Source organism: Bison bison, unplaced genomic scaffold (assembly GCF_000754665.1).
Source record: "Bison bison bison isolate TAMUID 2011002044 unplaced genomic scaffold, Bison_UMD1.0 scf7180017864284, whole genome shotgun sequence".
Taxonomy (NCBI): domain Eukaryota; kingdom Metazoa; phylum Chordata; class Mammalia; order Artiodactyla; family Bovidae; genus Bison; species Bison bison.
In genome coordinates this window covers 1,469,168-1,490,024 of record NW_011494856.1, presented here as the reverse complement: position 1 = coordinate 1,490,024, position 20,857 = coordinate 1,469,168, and the positions used below count along the sequence as shown (strand labels likewise).

The 20,857-nt window shown below is 49.9% G+C and overlaps 2 protein-coding genes across 2 annotated transcripts in view; one reads left to right on the top strand and one right to left on the bottom strand.

Moving 5' to 3' along the window:
- Positions 1-7,720, top strand: part of FCHSD2 (FCH and double SH3 domains 2) — a 246,750-nt gene extending 239,030 nt beyond the window's left edge. Inside the window, exons 16-21 of the mRNA XM_010849504.1 lie at positions 1-65; positions 186-363; positions 658-878; positions 2,691-2,820; positions 2,963-3,045; positions 5,595-7,720. The exon at positions 1-65 is cut by the window's left edge and continues 4 nt beyond it. Of these exons, the coding sequence (XP_010847806.1) occupies positions 1-65; positions 186-363; positions 658-878; positions 2,691-2,820; positions 2,963-3,045; positions 5,595-5,678 (761 nt within the window). The 3' untranslated portion in view covers positions 5,679-7,720. The remainder of the gene's footprint in view (positions 66-185; positions 364-657; positions 879-2,690; positions 2,821-2,962; positions 3,046-5,594) is intronic.
- Positions 7,721-8,866: 1,146 nt separating this feature from the next.
- The window catches only part of ATG16L2 (autophagy related 16-like 2 (S. cerevisiae)), a 21,916-nt gene continuing 9,925 nt past the window's right edge, over positions 8,867-20,857 (bottom strand). The window contains 12 exon segments of the mRNA XM_010849502.1: positions 8,867-14,800; positions 15,103-15,204; positions 15,316-15,363; positions 15,571-15,720; positions 16,711-16,816; positions 17,144-17,264; positions 17,373-17,444; positions 17,693-17,763; positions 18,478-18,583; positions 18,929-19,037; positions 19,560-19,622; positions 20,645-20,755. Coding sequence (XP_010847804.1) covers positions 14,713-14,800; positions 15,103-15,204; positions 15,316-15,363; positions 15,571-15,720; positions 16,711-16,816; positions 17,144-17,264; positions 17,373-17,444; positions 17,693-17,763; positions 18,478-18,583; positions 18,929-19,037; positions 19,560-19,622; positions 20,645-20,755 — 1,147 coding nt within the window. The 3' untranslated portion in view covers positions 8,867-14,712.

Here is a 20,857-nt window from a genome sequence, read left to right as displayed (position 1 = left end):
TGACCATTGAGGAACATGAGGTGTTAGAAGTGATTGAAGATGGAGATATGGAAGACTGGGTAAAGGTATATTCCTTTGCTCATATCACCCCTTCTTGTGACATTTTCAGGAGTTTGTTTTGGTTCTTGTTGTACCCTGTCCAAATTGTGTGTGCAAACCTGTTTTGTCACATGTCTTTTACTCAGGCTCGAAATAAAGTCGGCCAAGTGGGTTATGTGCCAGAAAAGTACCTACAGTTTCCCACCTCGAACAGTCTGCTGAGCATGCTGCAGTCCTTGGCTGCCTTGGACAGTCGGTCACACACATCCAGCAATTCCACGGAGGCCGAACTCGTTTCAGGCAGCCTCAACGGAGATGCCAGTGGTAAAGACTGAAACAAGGCACTCTTTATTTGGTCACATTTGGTATAAACCCTATTACCCTGGAGTCAGCCTTCAGTTGGTTAAAAACGTGGGTTTATTCCCTTTCTGTAATGTATTTATTTGGCCACGTGTATCATGTACAGTAGAACCCTAGAGTTGCTCTTCAGTGAGTACAAGATCACAGCTCTGCTCTTATTCCATTCGACACTCTTTAGTTGTCACTTGTGCATGGGGTGGTTGTAAGAGTTACCTGGTTGTCAGTGTTCTTACTGCCTTTTTCTCTCTTGCTACCTAGTCTGTTTCGTGAAAGCACTTTATGACTACGAGGGCCAGACAGATGATGAATTATCTTTTCCTGAGGGAGCAATCATCCGAATCTTGAACAAAGAAAACCAGGATGACGATGGCTTCTGGGAAGGAGAATTCAATGGGCGGATTGGAGTTTTCCCATCGGTGCTAGTGGAAGAACTTTCAACCTCAGAAAATGGTGACACTCCATGGATGCGAGAGATTCAGGTGCACAACAGGGGAAGAAAGCGGAATTAAAAGATATTTAAAGAAAATAACTCCCAAAGAGTCTGTTGACCCACACAGAAGTGGGCTGTGGTCTCAACCTTGCCCTTACCACTCCAATTTTTGGTTGCCAGGTTTCCACAAGACTGAATCTGGGAAACAGAGACTTGTCAGTCAGGCTCTGTGTAATGGCTATATTACACTTCATGTCTCCCACATTCTGCTCTCTGAATTGAGGAACCAAAATACTACAGTGTGTGTGACCTACAAAAGACTGGTTTGGCAAGGAGAAAGAAAGAAACTGGAGAGGGAATATACTGTCTCTGTGGTTAGTGTATACAGTAAAAATATTAGCAACCTCTTTCTCTCCCTCACTGTCAGAACCTCCCTGCCCAGCCCAGGTCCTTCTAGTCCTTTTCAGAGAACTAATGAGACTTCCAAAGCCCCATGGACTCATGTGGCCCGAGGCTTACTTCATCATAGCAAAACTTGTCTTTACGGGAAACTCCTAATTCAGATATGTCACAACAGGCTTGGCAGGTCCAGGACCATAAGGAATATGTCTGCCCATCTTGCTTGTACAGTATTATGACCATTGAACATGACAATTACAAAGCCTGGGGAAGTCAGAAACTCAGCCAGTTATTTTATCTTCACCGAAAAATACAACTTGTTCTTTTTTTTGTTCTTCATTGAATTGACTAATTTGATATGTTTTCAATAGAACTCTAGAGAATGGTTTGACTTGGTAACTGTTTAAACTAAAATCAGTAGTATAATGAGATCTATGGAAGGAAAAAGTTAAATGCAACACAAAACTAGTGGCAGTGTGGTTATTCCAGGCTCATTTGCTTTTTTATTTTACTTTTTTTTAATTATGAAAGGATGATAACAGATTCACAGGAGACTTGGAAAATACAAAGCAGGGTTGCATATAGTTCTACCATGTTTTACAATTATTTTTTAAGTAGATAAATTAAGGCTTTTAGATGGAGTTTCAATATCAAACTCTCAAACATTAGTAGAATGAATATACAGAGAAGTAGGATATAGTAGGCCTGAAAAGCACTGTGAACCAATTCAATGTAATTAAGATTTATACAATTTTCACACAATAGTAGGATACAAATTCTCTTCAAGTTCCCATAGAGTGTAAATTAGGAGACACTGGAACATATACAGGGACATAAAACAAGGTGCAAAAATGTCATGGTCTAAAGGTATTGAAATCATACAGAGTCTCTTCTCTTAGCACTGTGGAATTATGTTAGAAATCAATATCAAAAGATACTTTAACCCACATATTTTCAAGTGTGGCTTCCCAGGTGGTGCTAGTGGTAAAGAACCTGCCTGCCAGCGCAGGAGATGTAAGAGTCGTGGGTTCGATCCCTGGGTCTGGAAGATCCCCTGGAGGAGGGCATGGCAATCCATTCCAGTATTCTTGCCTGGAGAATTCCCACAGACAGAGGAGCATGGCGAGCTACAATCCATGGGGTCACAAAGAGTCAGACACAACTGAAGCGACTTAGCATGCATGCATTTACCAAGAGAGATCATCTTCAAATGGCAACCCACTCCAGTGTTCTTGCCTGGAGAATCCCAGGGACTGGGGAGCCTGGTGGGCTTCCGTCTATGGGGTCTCACAGAGTCAGACACAACTGAAGCGACTTAGCAGCAGCAGCAGCAGGCTGGTCAAAACAGTTAACAATCATAACTTAGCTCCAGAGAAAGGTTATTTGCCAGGAGCAGCCAGAGAAGCCAGCTGATCTCCTTCCTGAAGTGAGCACTATGTAACCTCTGTTTCCTTTGCTGCAGGTCTCTCCTTCCCCCAAACCGCCCGGCTCCCTGCCTCCACTGCCGCTGTACGACCAGCCTCCCAGCAGCCCTTACCCCAGCCCAGATAAGAGGGGCTCCCAGTACTTCTCCCGTTCTCCTTCAGCAAACGGTAAGGGGTCTCCTGGGCATGTATCAAAGTACACTTTAATTTAGAAAGCCACGTGTTCATCTGAAGGGTAAACAGATCTGAATTACCATCTATATTGCTCAGCAACACAAATAAATTGAGCTTCTTTGATTCCCTCCCTTAGAAAACAGCTTCCATGCCGAATCGCCAGGATTCTCGCAGGCATCCAGGCATACTCCTGAGACCTCATATGGGAAACTGCGACCTGTAAGTCTCTTATCTAGCAGAGTAATAGAGTGCATAGTTCTTCCAGATTGAAAGTTAGAAATTAATGGAGCTCCATGACCCCTGTGTTGTTGCTAATTTCTTCCATGCCAGGTTGCGATGGACTTGGTAAATTAAACAAAGCTCTGGAAAAGGAAGGCTATAGAAATCAATACATCTTGGGAGGTCTAGCTTATTACGCTGGCACTTTCCTCACTGAGCCATGGTGAGATTGCCAGGTGACAACTATGGAAAGTATATTTAAATTATAACAAGCTCTGTGAGCATTAAAGCAGTCTAATTGTGAAACAGAAGCTTTTTTTTTCCAGCAGGCATTTATTGAGAACTTTTTTCCCAGGCCTCTACTTTCCTCTTCGACAGACAGTGAGATGATATAAGATACATGCCCTTTTGAGGTTTGAGAGCTTCTATTCTCAAAGAAAATCTGTCCTTTACAAATAATCACCTCTACCCACCCCTCACTCGGCTGTCATCAAATCCATCCCACTACCTCACTGTGAAATAGTTCTTCCAGGGTCATAACTTCCACATGGTAATCTAGTTATATTTGCGGTTTTATTTTCCTAGACCCTCTTATCAGCATTTGACACAGTTCTTTGAGCCACTTAGAACCTTTGTCTTTGTTCATTCAGCAGATACTGAGTGCCTTGTTAAGGACTTGGTTCGTGATCCTAAATGTGATAGGAAGCTGTTGTAAGATTATAAGCCAGATAGTGGTATGACTGATTGTGCATTTTTAAAAATTATTTTTACTTACTAATTTTTATAACTTTATGTTGGCTGCACTTGGTCTTAATTGTAGCATGTGGGCTTTTTGTCACTGGGCATGGGCTTCTCTTTAGTTGGAGTGAGTGGGCTTAGTTGCCTTGAAGCATGTGGGATCTTAGTTCCCCAACCAAGGATCAAGCCTGCATCCCTTGAATTTAGAGACAGATTTTTAACCACTAGACCACCAGGGACATCCCAGCTTTTTAAAAACACACTGTGGCAGCTCGGTGGAGAATGAGTAGAAAGTGACAGAATGAACATGGGGAGTCGTTAGGAGGCTGGAGCAATGGTCCAAGCAAGAGAGGACAGCAATGTGAACTAGTGGGGAAGAGCAGTAATGGAGAGAAGTGGACCCATTTGTTCCACCACACTTTCCTGGTCTGCTTTCTGCTTCCTGGCTTTCTTTTTCATTGACCTTTGAGGGATTCTCTGCCTTTATGCAACTCTGTTGATGCTTCTCAGGGTTCCGTCCACTGACCGCTTCCCTCTTTTTTTTTTTTTTTTTTAATTTGTTTGACTGCGTCAGGTTTTAGTTGCAGCAAGTGGAATCTTTGTTGTATCGTGTGGGATCTTTTCGATGCACTGCACGGACTCTGTAGTGTGGGCTGCAGCGCACGCAGCTTCAGTAGCCACTGTGTGCAGGTTCAGTAGTTGGGCATTCAGGTCGGCCTCTCAGTTGTTCCATGGCATGTGAGATCTTAGGTCCATGACTAGGAGTTGAACCCATGTCCCCTGCATTGCAAGGCAAATTCTTCACCACTGAGCAACCAGAGGAGTCCCAGGGCTACTGCTCTTAAAGTCGTTAAACTTACTCCTGAGTTATCTCATTTACTCCCAAGACTTTGATAACTATTTATTTACTGACAACTCCAAGATTTATAACTACCTATCCAATCTCTTCTCTGAGCTTCAGATCTGTGGAAATCTCAGTGTATATATAAAACAAACCCCCAAAACTCAGCAAAAAACTGGCTAATTATCTTCCTTCTCAGACGTCATCCTTCTTCCTTATTTCCCATCCTGGTGAGTGGTACCCCTATCCTGCCAGTGCTCTGGCATCACTCGTGACACCTCCCTGACCCTGCCTTTCGTGAAGAGTCATCGCAGGGCCTGCCAGGGTTACCTAGAGATGACTGTCAGATTGTCCCCCTCTATTCCCCCAGTGCCAGCCAACATCAGCTCTCTTTCAGACGACCACAGGAGGCTCCAAAACTGTCAACCTGTATTCTTGCCCTCCACCACTGTTTTCTTCAAACTTTTATCTGAGTCATCTTTTCACACATCTGGTATTACTGCTTAAAATCCCCCAAAGACTCTTCCTTGCCTACAGAATAAAGCTCAGATTTTTAAATATGACTTAATGAGGCCCTTCATGACTTACCCCAGCCTGTCTCTCTAGTCTCATCTCTTGCATCTCTCCTTCCAAGACATGTTTAAAGGTTTTTCAGTTCTCCAAGCATTGCTCTCTCTCGCTTCCAACTCTAGGCCTTTGCTTGGGCCAAGGTTGTCAGGACTACAAAGACTCTTGTGGCCATGAGGCTTTCAGCCCAGGGAAGAACCTGAATCGTGAGTTTCACATTTCATCCAGAGCAGTCTGTCCTTCTCAATGTAAGAAGCTGCGAAAATTAAGTTGAAAGCACATGCCTAGAACATTTCTGAGAGCCCTCAAGTGCCCATGTCCTTGAATAAATGATTGGTCAGATTTCGATGCTTCAGCCACTGAATCAGGAAGCTGACTGACCATGTGATGGTTTCCTGCTCAGGTCCGGGCAGCTCCCCCTCCTCCTACGCAGAACCACCGAAGGCCTGCAGAGAAGATCGAGGATGTGGAAATCACACTGGTGTGATGATGGGTTTGCCTGTCCGTTACTGCTACAATCAAGGCCAGGCTTGGAGTTTGGCCAGTCTTGTTTTTTAGGCACCTTTGCTTGCATGATGATGACTCGAACAGAGCAAAAACAAGGAGGACTATATGTGACCGGGTGGCCTGGTTGACACCTCCCACGTTTTTAATATTTCGTGCCTTTTTTTGTTGTCATTTTCTATGTCATCTCTCCTAGCACAGCACAAATCCTAGTGGGCCCTAGAAGCAGAGAAGGGGGACAGTCCTCTTGCCTACCAGGGACCCATTTTTGTATGAGACTCAAGACCAGGCCTCGTTCAGGGCACAGTCACAGAGATGCTGATCATATGCACTCGTACAGTATATTACTGTGGCCACGAGGACGTGGCAAAGATGCTCATCTTTCTTCAAGTGGCTTTGGCTTATCTGATTGAGTTTAATCAGATCATGTTGGCTACATAAGGAAAGCAGCAGGAGGGATTTCAGGAGAGGCTGGCTCCTCCCCGCAGTTGGTCCCCAAACTAAGAAACTGAAACCTTATTGGAAAAAAGTAGACTGCCCTGAGTTTAGCACCGATTGCAATAATGCACATCTCTTCCACAGCTAACAGATTTAAAACAATTAACAGTGTCCTTTGTATTAATATTTATGCCATTCATTTAGTATTAGCAGAGCTAACATGGAGGGGCTGAACTAGTAGCCGAATCTCATCCATCACATAGACTAATAGAAAGGGGGCTGCGGCTAAAGCAGAAATGGAGCTTCCAGATCTGCAATGAGCCGACTTAGTGTTCTTTTTATATTTGGGTATTTTTCATCTTAATTTTTGCAGCATATACTATCATGACCAGTATCCTTAGAATTTGAATGTCTTGATAAAACTGGGGACACATACTTGCCTTGTCAAGCTTCTCTACTGGAGAGGCACCTAGCATTATTTTATTCCCAAGCTAGTCCACTGGCCCAGGCAGCCAAGTTGTGGCTGGCCCAGACCAGCAGCCACCCACCACATGAAATGCAGCTTCCCAGGTCCCACTGACCTGACATTTCCTTGGGAGGAAGAATCTGTGGCTCAAGGAGTAAACCAGCTTCCTATGAAGAAGGGCAAAAGGATTGCACGGTGCAAATTGACAAGGAAAGGACAAGTTCTCCATGTCACAGGGAGAGCCAGGAGGAGCCTTCCCTGCAGACTAACAAACCCACAGCAGTGGCTCCCAGAGGCCTCTGGTGGCCTCCACCTCCAAAGGAAGATAGGGAGCGCACTGCTTAGGGACTAAGGGATGTTTGCCAGTTGCTTTGTTTTCCTTTTTAAAAATCAAAATTCTCAGAATTTAATCCAAAAGTTGTCTTTTGCTTTGAAAATGCCATCCCTCCTAAGAATCTCTAAAAACTTGAAATGCTCGCCAAATGTCCCCATGGGATTTTTGACCAGAAATAAAACTGAAGAAGTTTTCAGATAGTCATTTGATCACTTTAATGACAGTATCCATTGATGAATCTTCTCTGATTTGAGGATTTTTATTTTTTTTTTTGCATTTCTTAAAACCTTTTGATCTATTTGAGGTCTTTTTGTGTTTATCAAACTTATTCTTAAGTTTACAAAAGAAATTAAAAGGGTGGGTTTTTTTTTTTTAGGATTTTAAGGTTTGTGGACAAGTTAAAAATCTTCAAAGCACTTTAAAAATCTTCAAAGTGCTGAAATTGGGCAGTTCTTGCCACCCAGTCTTGTATTCTCTCTTTAGCTAGCAAAATTGTCCTTGAATCTGGGTTTTCCACATTCTCAGAGAGTTATTTGAAATCTTTTGTTATATTTTAAATATTTTTTGGAAGAGCTGCTAATTTTATTTTAAAAAAACGAAGTTGTAAAAATATGCCTCCTTTTTAATAAGAACCCGTCCCTCCAGGACATGTAACCCCGCACCACAGTGCACAGGGCTGGGCTCAGAGGAGGCACCTCTGTGCAGAAGTGCTTTCTTTACAGTGGCTGTAAAAACTTTGTATTTATTATGTATAAAATGTTGAATAATAAAAAAAAAATGGAATTACGTTTTCTAAGTTTTTCTTACAAGATTTGGGTAAACAGGCTTTTCCAAATAGACAGTGCTTCTTTTAAAGACACTCTCAGGCCCTCCTTTAAATCTTACAACAGATACAAAGAGAGGGAAGTAAATTAACCCATCCATGGAACAAACAGCCCTTCGTGCCACCCACCTGCCAGGGGTAATACCCTGAATGCTAGAAATAAAAATAAGTAAGTTGTGGCCTTGGCCATCAAGGTTCTTTCCATGGAGAGAAAAAACAGTATACACCTGAGGACAGTACTGTATGATATGTGCTGGACAGGAGAAGCAGAGAATGTGCTGAGGTGACTGAGGGAGCCCCAAATCTGCAGCTGCGAGGGCCAGGAGGAGGCCACTGAGTCCCCTCAGACTGATGCGACTGCTGACTCCCAGCAGTGGGCACTCTGTAGTCCTCTGTCCTTTTCCTAAACCTCTACCCTGAGGAGTCATGAGCCAAGAGAAGGAGATTTTACAGGGGTGGCTGGAGGATTCCAGGTAGAAAGCTGAGTCCATCTGGCTACCAGCCACCCCAGTGAGGACCACTGTTTGAGGAGGGCCCCCACAACCCTCTTCCAGAGCTGGGCAAGTATGATATGTAACCTTCCAGACGTCTTCTGTGCATAGAACTTACATGTGCCAACATTGCCTTTTCATATGTGAAATTATATAATACATTTAGATTTACCTCATTCTTTCTGAAGGCAGCATTATATTCCATTGTTTGGGCATAGCATGATTTAAACATTCCTATAGTGATGGATGTTGAGGTTGTATCCATTCATTTGCTATCAGAGAGCTGAAATTAATACCTTTTTACCTAATTGTTTATAAATTTGTTCCAGTAAAAATATCAGCTAAATTCCTAAATGTGTAATTTAAGAGTTAAAAATGTACGTGTGTATTTCATTTTGTCATGCTGTATGCTAAGTCGCTTCAGCCATCTCCAACTCTTTGCAACCCTGTGGACCGTGGCCCACCAGGCTCCTGTGTCCATAGGATTCTCCAGGCAAGAATACTGGAGTGAGTTGCCATGCCCTCCTCCAGGGAATTTTCCTGACCCAGGGATCGAACTTGCATCTCTTACATCTCCTGTGTTGGCAGGCAGGTTCTTTACCACTAGCACCACAAAAAATATGTATAGGTTTGATTTTGTCAGATGTTGCCGAATTGGCCTCCAAAATGATTTTATCTGTTGACACTCCCACCAACAGCATAGAAGACAGCGTGGACTTTGGACTCAGAAGGTCTGAGTTAAATCCTGGGTCCCACTGAAGCTGTGGAACCCAGCTTCAGTGTCCCCATCAGAAACCTAGTAATGCCGTGGCTTCAAGAAGGACATGTGAAGTGTGCAGCACAGCGTGGTCTTCCTCAGCATCACTGCCCCACCTTCAGCACCTCCCCTACACAGCTGTGCCTTGCTGTCCTTCCAGAGCTGTCATAAGGCCCAAAGGAAGGAGTGGGTGTGAAAGTGCCTTACCATAAATATGTTAAGGGCTATCAGTACACATTAATATCATCTCCATCTTCTGTCTTCCCCTGCTAATGAAAGGTGCTCACATTTAAGACTACCGTTGGTACCAGAGGCCTGGTCTATGACCAGGGGACAGAATTAAGTTGATTGCCCCACCCCTGTATCATAGTTATAGCGGGGCCTCCTTCATCATAGGAACTAAACGTGAGGCAGCCAAACCAGAGTCACAGCACAGCACCTGAATCCCTTTCCTCTATAACCCGCCCCGCCCACCCCAGCCCACAGCCACAGGCAGGCAGAAGCGAGTGGGAGGATATCCTGCAGCCTCAGCCCTGCCACCGCTTGATGGATACCCTTTCCACTGGGCTGCCACACCCCCCAGCTTTAAAAGAAGCAGAATGAGATGATTTCCAAGGACTCATCCAACCTTTATGTTCCACGTAAGTTCAGTTTCTAGATGCACAATGAGAACATCACACAAAAAAGTCACAGTATTTGAGAAGACTCTACTAAAACAGACCTCTTTGGATGGCCAGAAGTTGAAGATTCAAGCCACTGGACTCTCCACCAGGACAAAACAAACTCCTTCCTCTGGGTTGTAATCTCACTGTGCTGCACCCTTCACTCACTGCCCAGGGAACCCAGCCAAAGCTTTCTACAGTGAGGCAAGTTATTTCTTTGGCCTCTGAGTGGCTTTATGACACAATCTGGCTGAATCTTTGCATTTAATTGCTCATTATGAAGCTGTTTTTCACGACAAAAATACAACCAAGTTACAGAAATTTTGGTTTATAAGGAGAGAGTTGTAATTTGTCCCCAAATCCTACAACTTAACACAACCAGTGTAAGTTTCCTCTTAGAGGCTGTTACCTACCGCTTGATCTGTCAAGAATTAATTCCAGAGGGCGTTTGATTCCTGAACCACTTTCCCCTGGTCCCACTGGCTGAAAACATAAATGCAGTACTTCTGTCTCGTCTGTTTCAGAGAGCCCTGGTCTGGAAATAGTTTACTGGAATGTTATCCTGAAACAACAGAAAGGAACACCTCTTCCACACTGTGTGCTAAACAAATACACATGCTTCTTGTCACTCACTTGCTCCTGTGAACAGCAGGGGAGTGGTTAAGAGACCTGTATTCAAGTCCCTGGGCTTCCTCACTTAGCTGTAACCTTAGACTCATCCTTTCACCCTTCTGGGCCTTGCTTTTATCATCTGTAAAGTGGGAAGGAGAAGACAATACGAGTTTCGTAAGAGCCAGGAGAATCGAGTAAGATAATGCAGAGATAAGCTGAAATATTATTGACTGGTGAAATGTGCATCTATAAAAAGAAAACAGCGTGTACCAGACATGGCATTTCACATATCACAGATGGGTCCACACCTCGTGCCACCAGGATTCCTCCAGAGCAGAACTAAGGTCCAAGACCACCTCTGCTCAATCACTGTCCAGTCAGCAACTTACTGCCCCAGGCCACGTTCTGGTCATGGAGACACAAATGGCTCAGTTCCCATTCCTGTCACCAGAGGGCTTATGTCTGGTGGGGGTGACTTGGCAACAGCAGTTTGAAGCCAAGGTGCCTCTCCCAGGACAGGGAGATGACCAGGAGCAGTAAGAGCCCAGGACAAGAACCTCTGTCGTGTCTCCCCCTCAAGCCTCAGGCTGGCAGAGGAGGCGGTACTCATGTCTGTACACCAACCTGGGGAAGAGCCAGGTCCCCACTGGTGAGGCCCAGAGCCATGCAGCAGGAAGGGTCTCACAGGTGGGGAAAATCCACCCACTGTGATTTGCCCACGGTCTCAGGAAGACATCTGGGAGTGGAACCTAGAACCTGGCCTCCAGAAGATGGGTCAGCACCTCTGCAGAACCAGGTTCCAGTTTTGAGAAGAGTGAATCAGGAGCCTGGATTCTTATCCTGGTTCTGCTGGTTCCTCTCTGGACCTCAATCCGTATGGACAGCAAGGACAACAGTTTTGAAGGGTTTTTTTTTTTTTTTTTTTTTTTTATTTGGCTGCATCGGGTCTCAGTTGCGGCACTCAGGACCTCTGTAGCATCACGCGGGGTCTTTTGCTGTGGCTCAGACTCCTTTGTGTGGTTCTTTGACTCCAGAGCACACGGGCTCAGTAGTTGCGTCGTACGGGCTCAGTTGCTCTGCAGCATGTGGAATCTTAGTTCCCTGACCAAGGATCGAACCTGTGCCTCCTACCTTGCAAAGACGACTGGACCACCAGGGAAGTCCCAAAGGTGACAGTTTGGACTTTAGGGAACAAACTCAGGCCAGCAACCTCAGAGTAGGCTGAGTAGCGACTGAACACCTGAGTAGTGACTGGAGAACGGAAACCCAGAGCAGTCTTCCGTACAGGGTTCTGGCCCTGCCCAGGACCGCAAGGACTAGAGGTGCAGCCGGCCCAGCTGGCACCCCTCCGAGCTCTTCCCCTGCATGGCACTACCAACCCTTCTCCTCACACTTGCCTCATCCCCTGGAATGCCTAGGCCCATTTCTGACCCTCCAGACTTGCTCCTTCAGGAAGTATTCTTTCCAAGTAAATTAAGGTGTGCACGTGCTCCCTGAGGTGAGGCAAGCGTGTGCTGCCCCATGAAGAAAGGGAGGCTTGAGGGGAATGGAGGGCACTCTGCCAGGAGTTGAGTCAGGGCATTTCCTGATGACCGCTTCTGTGTCCTCTAAGCCGTCTCCACTGCAGTCCCGGGAGGTGCTTGCCCCAGATGGTGGAACTGGTAACAGCCTTCCAGGATCAAGTTCATGTCCCTCCTGTAGCCCTGCATGTCCCTCAGTTCAAAGGATACTAATCCTCCAGGCTCAGACATAGGCTCCCAGAGCCAGAATGAAGAAGAGAAGATGCAGGGAGGGATTTCAGTAATTTGTTTTTTTTTGTTCTTTTTTGACTGTGCTGGATCTTCATTGCTACACGTAGGCTTGCTCTCGTTGCAGTGAGAGGGGGCTACTCTCTAGTTGCAGTGGACAGGTGTCTCCTTGCAGTGATTTCTCTTGTTGCGGAACACGGGCTCTAGGCAGGCAGGCTTCAGGAGTTTCAGCTTGCAGGCTCTGGAGAACAGGCTCAGTAGATGTGGCACGTGGGCTTAGTTGCCCTGCAGCATGTGGAGCAGTGATCGAACCTGTGACCCTTTCATTGGCTGGTGGATTCCTAACCACTGGACCACCAGGGAAGTCCAGGGAGCTAGAATCGCCCACCTGGTGGTGGAGGCCGTGGGCACGCCGCTGGAGCATGGCAGGGAATGCCCTATAGCTCTGCTTAACTGGGAGCCCGATTCTCTGATATTTAATAGTTTAAAGACCACAGTCCAGCTGTGCCAGCTCTGGTGACCTCATATCTATCACTTACCCTTGCTGAGCCTTGATCTTCTCATCTGTAAGATAGCTACATCACAAGGTGGTTGGGAGAACAAGTAAGATACTGGATAGAAGGCACAGGGCCTGACAGCTCAGTAATGGCGGGTGCTGGAAGCATTGGTCTTTCCACCCCAGGAGGTGGGAGAATGGCCTTGGCAGACCTAGGCAGCTGCTGACTCCTGGTGGCCGCTAGAGACTTCGACTGTCAGACTTGCTGAGTCCTCGAGTAAGAGAATTTAATCATTTAATAAACATCTCCTGAGGCTTTCTCTGTGCCTCTGAGGCCTGATCCCAGAGAGTGCTTTGCTCCCATCCTGGCCTCCTTCAAGAGCTCCCTGACCAAGACAGAGGGAGGCAGACCCAAAGCAGGGAGGCACAGAGACGGAGGAGGCTCCTAGCCGGTCTGGCAGGTGAGGAAAGGCTCTCAGTGAGGGGATCCTAAAGGACAAATTTGAATTAGAGGCTGGGCAGGAAGAACATTCTGGGCAGAGAGAAAACCCTGTGTGAGACACACTGCAGAGCAGCAAGGAGGTGAAGATGCAGCTGAGGCCAGCAGGGCCACATCCTGCGGGTAAGGAGTTTCTCTGCAGGCAGTGGAGAACTTCAAAGGGCCGGATGTGTGACCAACATGCATCCTCAGAAAGTCACTCTGGCTGTGGCAAAAAGGGGTCTAGGTTGGAGAGATAGCAGGTCTAGGAGAAGGTGGCCTGCAGTGGCAGCAGGAATGGAGAGTTAGACACAACAGCCCCAGGACTTTGTGGCCAAGAAGATGTGGGGTGTGAGGGGAAGAGATGATGCCTAGGAGGCAGCTGGGTATGTCACCAGAGCCCAGGGTTGAGCTGGGATCAGCAGAGTGTAGATTTGGGTATGCGGTGTGCCAGGGACTTTACAAATACTAATACACTGAGTCCTTACAACAATCTTTGAGGTAGATATTACTGTTAGCCCCTTTTACAGAGGAGGAAACTAAGGCACAAAGACATGAAGGTAACTTGCTCAAAATCATTCAGCTACTAAATAATAGAGCAGAGATTCAAACCCAGACAGTCTAGCTGCAGAGTCCAGGCTCTTAGCTCTCTCCTGCCCATCCTGGAAATGGTTTTCCAAAACCCTGGGACTGGCAGCAGGACTCCCCAGGGAGGATTCTGTAAGGTAATAAACAGAGGAGGCCAAGAGTTGCAGAGTAAAGCCTTTGACTCTCAATTAGGCAGACCCCCAGAGGTCAGCCCCCATCACTCAGAGATAGGCATCCCCTTCGACACCCGGTGACCAGCAGTGGCTGTCCTTCTGACCCTCCTCCATGCCCTCGGTTGGGGAAGAAAGTGGGGTGCCCAGGTTCCACCCTACTACGTCTGCTCTAGAGGCTTGTCCTGTGGATTAAATCTGTTAAAGTAAGTGAAGGCCCTGGCCCAGCCCATGGCTGTCCTCCCTGACACACGCGGAAGGTATTCCCCACCCACTCCAGGGTCTGCCTCTGGGACACGAACATGGCCCTGTCTAAAGGCAGGCCTGGTGTTCAGAGTACCTGACGTCACTCTGGTTTTTTAGGCTTCTTTCCACAGGGCCCCCTCCAGGCTGTCTCTTGCTCGTCTCTCAGAACTCACATGGTCCCTCCTCAGCCTCAGTCTACCCTGGGCACCTGAAGAGAGGGCCCAAGAACCAGGACTATCTTGGAGCACAGGAGAAACGTCCACGGCTCCAAAGCCACTGCCCTTTGCTGCCTCTGGGCCTTTCTTCCTGCTGTCTCCTGATCAGACCGCTCCGCCCCGGCTCTGTATGGAAGGGACTGGAACCAAGCCTGGGTCTCCATGTGCCTCCAGCCAGAGGCTTCTCCATTCCCTAAATGCTGAAGAGAAGCAAGCACATACCAGTTTAAATGCATTTTTTTCCCCCACTTTTGCCAGGAAAGTGAAGAAATAGATAAAAAAACAAAATAATACTGTGATTCCCCCCACACACACACCAACCCACACCTTGTTTTTAAACCAACAGGCCAGGTCCTGCCAGGCCTTCTTACCCATTAAACACCCTGAGCCACCCCCACCCCGCTGCTAGCCCTGAAGTGTCTGGGGCAGTGGAGAACTCCTCCGGCTTCAGGCTTCGGACTAGAGCCTCAGCTCAGGCAAGGAAGTCGTGGCGCTAGTGCCAGAGCACAACCTTCCTGGCCTGGTCCACGCTCACCACGTGGTTCCCAGAGTAGCACCAGGCCACGGCGTTGACAGCAGCGCTGAGGAGAGGGAGAGACAGGATTCAGGAGCGTCGGGAGCTGGCCCTGCCCCTCCTCACTGGACCTGGGCTGTGTGAGGGCCTCTCTGCGCCCATCACCTCACTGTAAAGTGGGCTCTAAGGGCTGTGGTGGGAGTGGACCCAGGCGCACATGGCAAGACTGAGCTGTGAAGGGCTCTGGGGGCAGGGATGGAAGGCATGGGACACGGGCCGGGGGCTCCAGAGCCCAAGCATGTCAGGACCTGGGATCCGCTTAGCAGGACTGGCCGTGGGGCTGGGGTGGTGGTCAGGGGCCATGCTCACCTGTGGGGTCCCCGAAGGCTACTCTCTAGTTTCCCAGTGTCCACGTTCCAGATGTAAAGGGCTCCATCCCAGGACCCTGCTAGGGCATAGCTTCTGTCTGGGCTTCAGGAGCCACAGCAGAGCAAGAGAGAAAAGACCAGAGGTAAGGACATGGACATGCAGACACCCAGACAGACAGGACACACTCAGGCACGGGTGCTCTCATGGACACACCTGAACACGGCTTTGGTCCAGTCAGAACCGCACTTGAAACCATCAGCCCTGAGAATAGACAGGTCAGGATGGAGGGGGCTGCCACTTCCTGCCCTCAGCCCAAAACTTAACGAGCTTCCCCTCTGTCAAGGGCTTCGGCACCTCAGCAGGCCCTGGTCCAGAGGGGCCTCCACGGAGGGCCCCCCACCAACAGGCCTTTCACAGGCCCAGCTGCCCCAGTCAAAGCCACAGGGCCGGTGGACACAAGGCAGGTACCTGAACACCTGGCGGATGTTGCTGACACGCAGGTCAATGACCTTGAGTGTGTCATCTCGGGAACAGCTGAGCAGATGCAGCTGGTCGTGGCTGAGGCTCAGGGAGGTGACCCGGCCTTGCACAGGGATGACCTGGGTGCAGCGGGGCCCCCTGAGGAGCAGGAAAGGAGACGAGGGTGAGGAGCAATCACCTTGACAAGGCTGCTCCTGACAGACCAACAAAAGTCCAGAGCCAGCCCTCAGGCCCCAAGGCTGACAACTAATCTCCCACCACAGCCAGCGCCTTCCAGCAGAACTTACTTGAAGCCAGAGCCCCTGAAACCCTTGAGCCACTAAAAGAAGTACTGGGGGGAAAGCAATGAAAGTCTGTCTTTAAATATGTGAAAGGTAGAGCAAAGGGTTTCAAAGGCAATCGCTACAGATGAGGAAGAAGCAGCCTGAGGCAGGGCTGGCTCTAGCTCTGGTTCTAGCCTTAGCTATTTTTATAAACCATTCAAGCCTGACGCTGGGCTCTTGGGTTCTTTTTGACTAAAAAGTGGTGACTGCGTGGGAACTGTGGTGTTGGAGAAGACTCTGGAGAGTCCCTTGGACTCCAAGGAGATCCAACCAGTCCATCCAAAGGAGTTCAGTCCTGGGTGTTCACTGGAAGGACTGATGCTGAAGCTGAAACTCCAATACTTTGGCCACCTCATGTGAAGAGCTGACTCATTTGAAAAGACCCTGATGCTGGGAAAGATTGAGGGCAGGAGGAGAAGGGGACGACAGAGGATGAGATGATTGGATGCCATCACCAATGCAATGGACATGGGTTTGGGTGAACTCTGGGAGTTGGTGATGGACAGGGAGGCCTGGCATGCTGCAGTTCATGGGGTCGCGAAGAGTTGGACACGACTGAGCGACTGAACTGAACTGAACATGGGACTCGGTTGGCAAGACCCAGCAGAGTATGGTGGTTGGATCAAGGGTCAATAAGGAGGCACAATTCTCCAGAGGCCACAAAGCCTTCAAGGGACCAAGCCTAGCACAGAGGCCACCAGAGCCTCACTTCCCCAAGGTACCCTCAGCTGCTCCATGGCCAGAAAAAGGAAGAGAACACAGGAGCCCTGTCCCACCTCCCCTGCCCACAGCCTGCACCTATCACCTGCTGTCCCAGAACCGGATCTTCTGGTCATTGTGACCACTAATGATGATATGGTCCCCACACACCACGTCGTTACAGTAGGAAAGGACATTGATGGTCCTGGAACCTAAACCAAGGAGTAGAGAGAACCCTGGACTCAGAGAAGGATTATAAGCCAGCCCACTGGACGTGTGGAGATGCTGAAGCCCAGAAGCCCCAGAGGTACAGTGTCCTCCCAGAACTAGAACCCAGGCCCCTGTTTTCCAGCCCAAAGCCTGAGGTAACCAAGAAACCAGGAAAAGCGTCACCAATGGAGGACGCAAGAGGAGCCTTAGGAGGTTTCATCCCAAATGCCTGTAAGTCTTGGAGCCCCTCCCAGAGATCAGGTTGCAGCCCCCCATGGCCCGGCCTGCAAGGGTCCTGGTGAGGGGAGAAGGGGAGGGCTGGGCCTCACAGTAGGCTCGGCAGAGGTCCCACTCCTTCACTGTTCGGTCCCGGCTCCCGGTCACCGCCTGGTGCCTCGTCAGCTTGAATTTGGCAGCCGTCACCTTGTCTGTGTGTCCAGATAGTGTCTCCTGTGCATCCCAGGGAAGTGTCAAGGGCATGGCCAAGACCCTGTCAGCAACCCCTCCACCCGAGGCATGAACCCTGACCCCCAGGCTGCCTCCGCAGTCAGACCTCACCTTGGACTGTGCCTCCCCAACTTTCCAGAGCTGGGCAGCCTTATTGTAAGTAGCTGCCAGTAGCTGGGAGCCCTGGGGAGAAGGGACAGGAAAGAAGAGATCCTGGGCCTGGCCAGAAAGCTGGAGTCGGGCCGCCTCAGCGCTTCCCCTGGCCCAGGTCACCCAGGCAGGCAAAGGAGAATCAAGGCCCAGGAGAAGGATTTATCCAGGCACCCTCTCAGGACACATGGCTCTAGGATACCCATGATGTTCCCCAGAGCCCCACCTGCCCGGTGTGGAGACTCGGGGAGGGGCATCCCATGCCACCCAGGTCCTCTCACCGAGGGGTCAAAGTCCACACTGGTGATGCTGCCGCCAGCTCCTTCAAGAGTCTGGTTGGCCTTCAGGTGCCCTGGGGGGACCAGGGGAAGGAACAAGCGAAATGAAGTCACTAATCTCATGAAATGGAGGAGCCTGTACTGTGAGTGGGAAGATGAATCTCTCCCAAGTTAGAGGACAGAATTGCTGGGTCTGTTCTTGGGGGTCGGGGGACTCTAGCTAGAGGCTGCACCTTCCTGAACTGCCAGCAGGGGGCTGCAGGTCACCTCACAGATGTCCGGAGAGGACTAGAGAGAAGGGACTGTCCCTAGGTCACACAGCAAGCCAGGCCAGGCAGCTGGGGACTTGCCTCCTCCAAGAAGCCTCTAGGAGCCAGCGTTCGCTCCCCAGTGCTCCCCCATCTTCAGAGCACAGAGCAGACAGCTAACACGTGTCTCAGAACTGAGTTCTGAGAGCTCAGTGATGCTAGGTGGCCTGGTGGACCCAAGAGACCTGCTCAAGGGTCTATCCCCGTAGCATGTCCTGACATGGTATCCTCACCACCCCAACAGGGACCATCTGAGCTGAGCCCTGCCCACCGTGCAGGCCTCGACTCCAGGAGGTGAGAGGCTCTGCCCTTCTTAGGAGCACTGAGCCCAGAACTCTTGCCAAGGGGTCATCTGGCCACTACCCACAAAGATGACCGGGTGAGGAAACACAAAGAGACCCAACACCTTTCCCAAGGAGCAAGCTGAGATTGAGGTCTGGAGAGAAAGGACTGAGCTTGCCTGAGGGCAGCGACCCTCACCTCCCACGACATTCCAGAGGAGGATGAGGCGGTCAGCCCCTCCGGTAGCCAGGAGGCTGCTGTTGGGGCCAAAACGAACAGCACTGACCTCGGAGAGGTGGGCATCCTGTGAGGAAAAAGGGAGGTCAGTGCTCCTGGTCCTCGCCACACACGCCTCTTTGTGCACACTCACAGCCAGCTCTCTGTCACCATCCTTGCACACATGAGGTCTCTCTCTGAACTCAAGTTTCAAACTTGGCCCCACGCCTCCTCCCATGTTCCCAGTACTCCCCTACCTGGCCTCCTGTCTCTCCCTCTTGTTATAAAATGCCGAAGGGCTCCCAGCACAAGCTGTAGGAGGAAAACTGCTCCCACTGAAGGGCCTATCCTTGCTTCCCCAGCCTCCTGAGACTGCTCCTGGGACCGGCACTCCCATATGGTACCCCGTGCACTTGGCCCAGCTCCTCCTTACCAGCACATCATGAGCTTGGGTGGGAAGTCGGGTGGTCACATACACGGGGATGCTCTGGTATCGCTGCTCAGGGGCTCCCCCGATTGAGTGGCCTCTTCTCTTCTTGAAACTGGGGGAGGGGGTCAGGAGGGCATTCAGCAAGGCCTTCTGAGAAGGAGAAGGCCCTTCAAGCTCTCCTGAAGCAACAGCAACAGGAAGCAGATACAGAAGGCGGCAGAACATGGCCAGCGGCACTGAGACAAGTACAGAGGCAGGACGGGGTTGGTGGACCCTGAGAAACCTCGGAGCACTGCTTGGTTGACACTGTGACCCTGAACGAAGCCCTGACATTTCTGAGCCTGTTTCCCAAATGAGTGGTAGTTCCTGTCTGACCTCACCTTGGAGCCCTTGGTCCCCTGTGAGGACCCTGGATGAAGGACAGAGCCCAGAAGACAGCCAGGCAGGGGCTAGGAATGAGGCCATGCACCCAGCTCCTGCCTCGGGCTCAGCAGAGACACACACACAGTGCTGGGCAGAGTATGGAAGGACAGACCAGGACTCATACACAGCCCAGGCCTGGGCTCCAGGAGTCTGACACAGGCATCCAAGGCGCCCAACACCTTCACACACACGGCGCTGCACACACACTTACTCCAGAAGCCCCTTCACTACATCCACACAGCGGGACATCGTCAGGGAGGTGGCAGAGGCTGACCTGGGGCAGAATTGAGAGAGATGTTTAAGGGACTGGCCGGTGGGTGTGTGGACCGCAGTCATTCATCCCTACACTCTTGAGCCAGAAGAAGAACTTACTCCTCCAATGCCAGGAGAGCACGGTGACCCAGGGCAGTCCCAGGAAGGTGGAGGAGGGCAGGGATTTGGAATGAAGTCTCCCAGTTTCACCATGATAGGTAAAAACTGCCTCACCACCCAGGTGCCCCCCAACAAAATTCATGGGAGGCTGAGCTGGGACCTGTGGGGTAGGATGGAGGTGCCCTCAACCTGAGATAGCACAAGGCTGGGGACAGGGGTGTGGGGAAACCTAGACCCCAGAAATACCCAGGAAAGCATGTGTCCTGAGATGACCCGGCCCACCAGGGCTGCCAAGGCTTTGAGGACCAGCATCTCATGCCCCTCCCCAGGGTTCCTTCACCACCCTGAGGCCTGGACACCAGCCACCTGCAAGAAAGGGCTAGAGGAGGGGGGCAGTTTCAATGCCAGGCAAATCAAGATAGATGGGGGAGATGGAGGGAGGGGCACCCAAGGACTGAAGCCTCAATCAGGTCCCACCCATGTGAGTTCACATCTACACATGCTTCACACGCATTCAGGTACGCTCACCTAAGTCTGTACACATACATGCTCTGATGTCCCCATGTGTGTACACGCATGCTTGTGACAGCTGAGCCTTGGGCCTTGCCCACAAGCTCCCTCCTGTCACCGTCTTTCACCAACCTGCCATCCCAACCCCAGAGCTCTGGTCTTAGGAAGGAGGAAAAAGGAGAGGACAAAGGTTGGAGTCCCTGGCGTGGCACTGACCCCAAGGGGCTCCAGGTACTGAAGTTTCAGCTGCCCTGGGGTCCAAGAGTACCCCAGTCTCTCCACAAAGCCCTCTCAACCCAAAGGCTGGCCCAAGGTCCTTTAGGAAGACTGGAGGGGCCCAGCTCTGAGCTCGGGATAGTCCTCACCTTAGAAAGATTGGAGGGGGCCAGCTCAGAGTGCTGGGACAGTCCTCACCTGAAGGGCCGCTTCCATTTCTCACCAGCCTCACTCTCCAGGGACCCTGGCTTAGCAGCCACGACCAGAGTTTCTGCTTCCTCTCTGATCCCATCGCCTAGTGTGTCTGCGCTCCTGGGAGAGAGAATGAAGCTTAGGACGACTAAGGGCCCGGCCCAGCCGCTCCGTGCCCCTGCGCCCTACTCGGTGAAGACTGGCATCCCCAGAGACGAG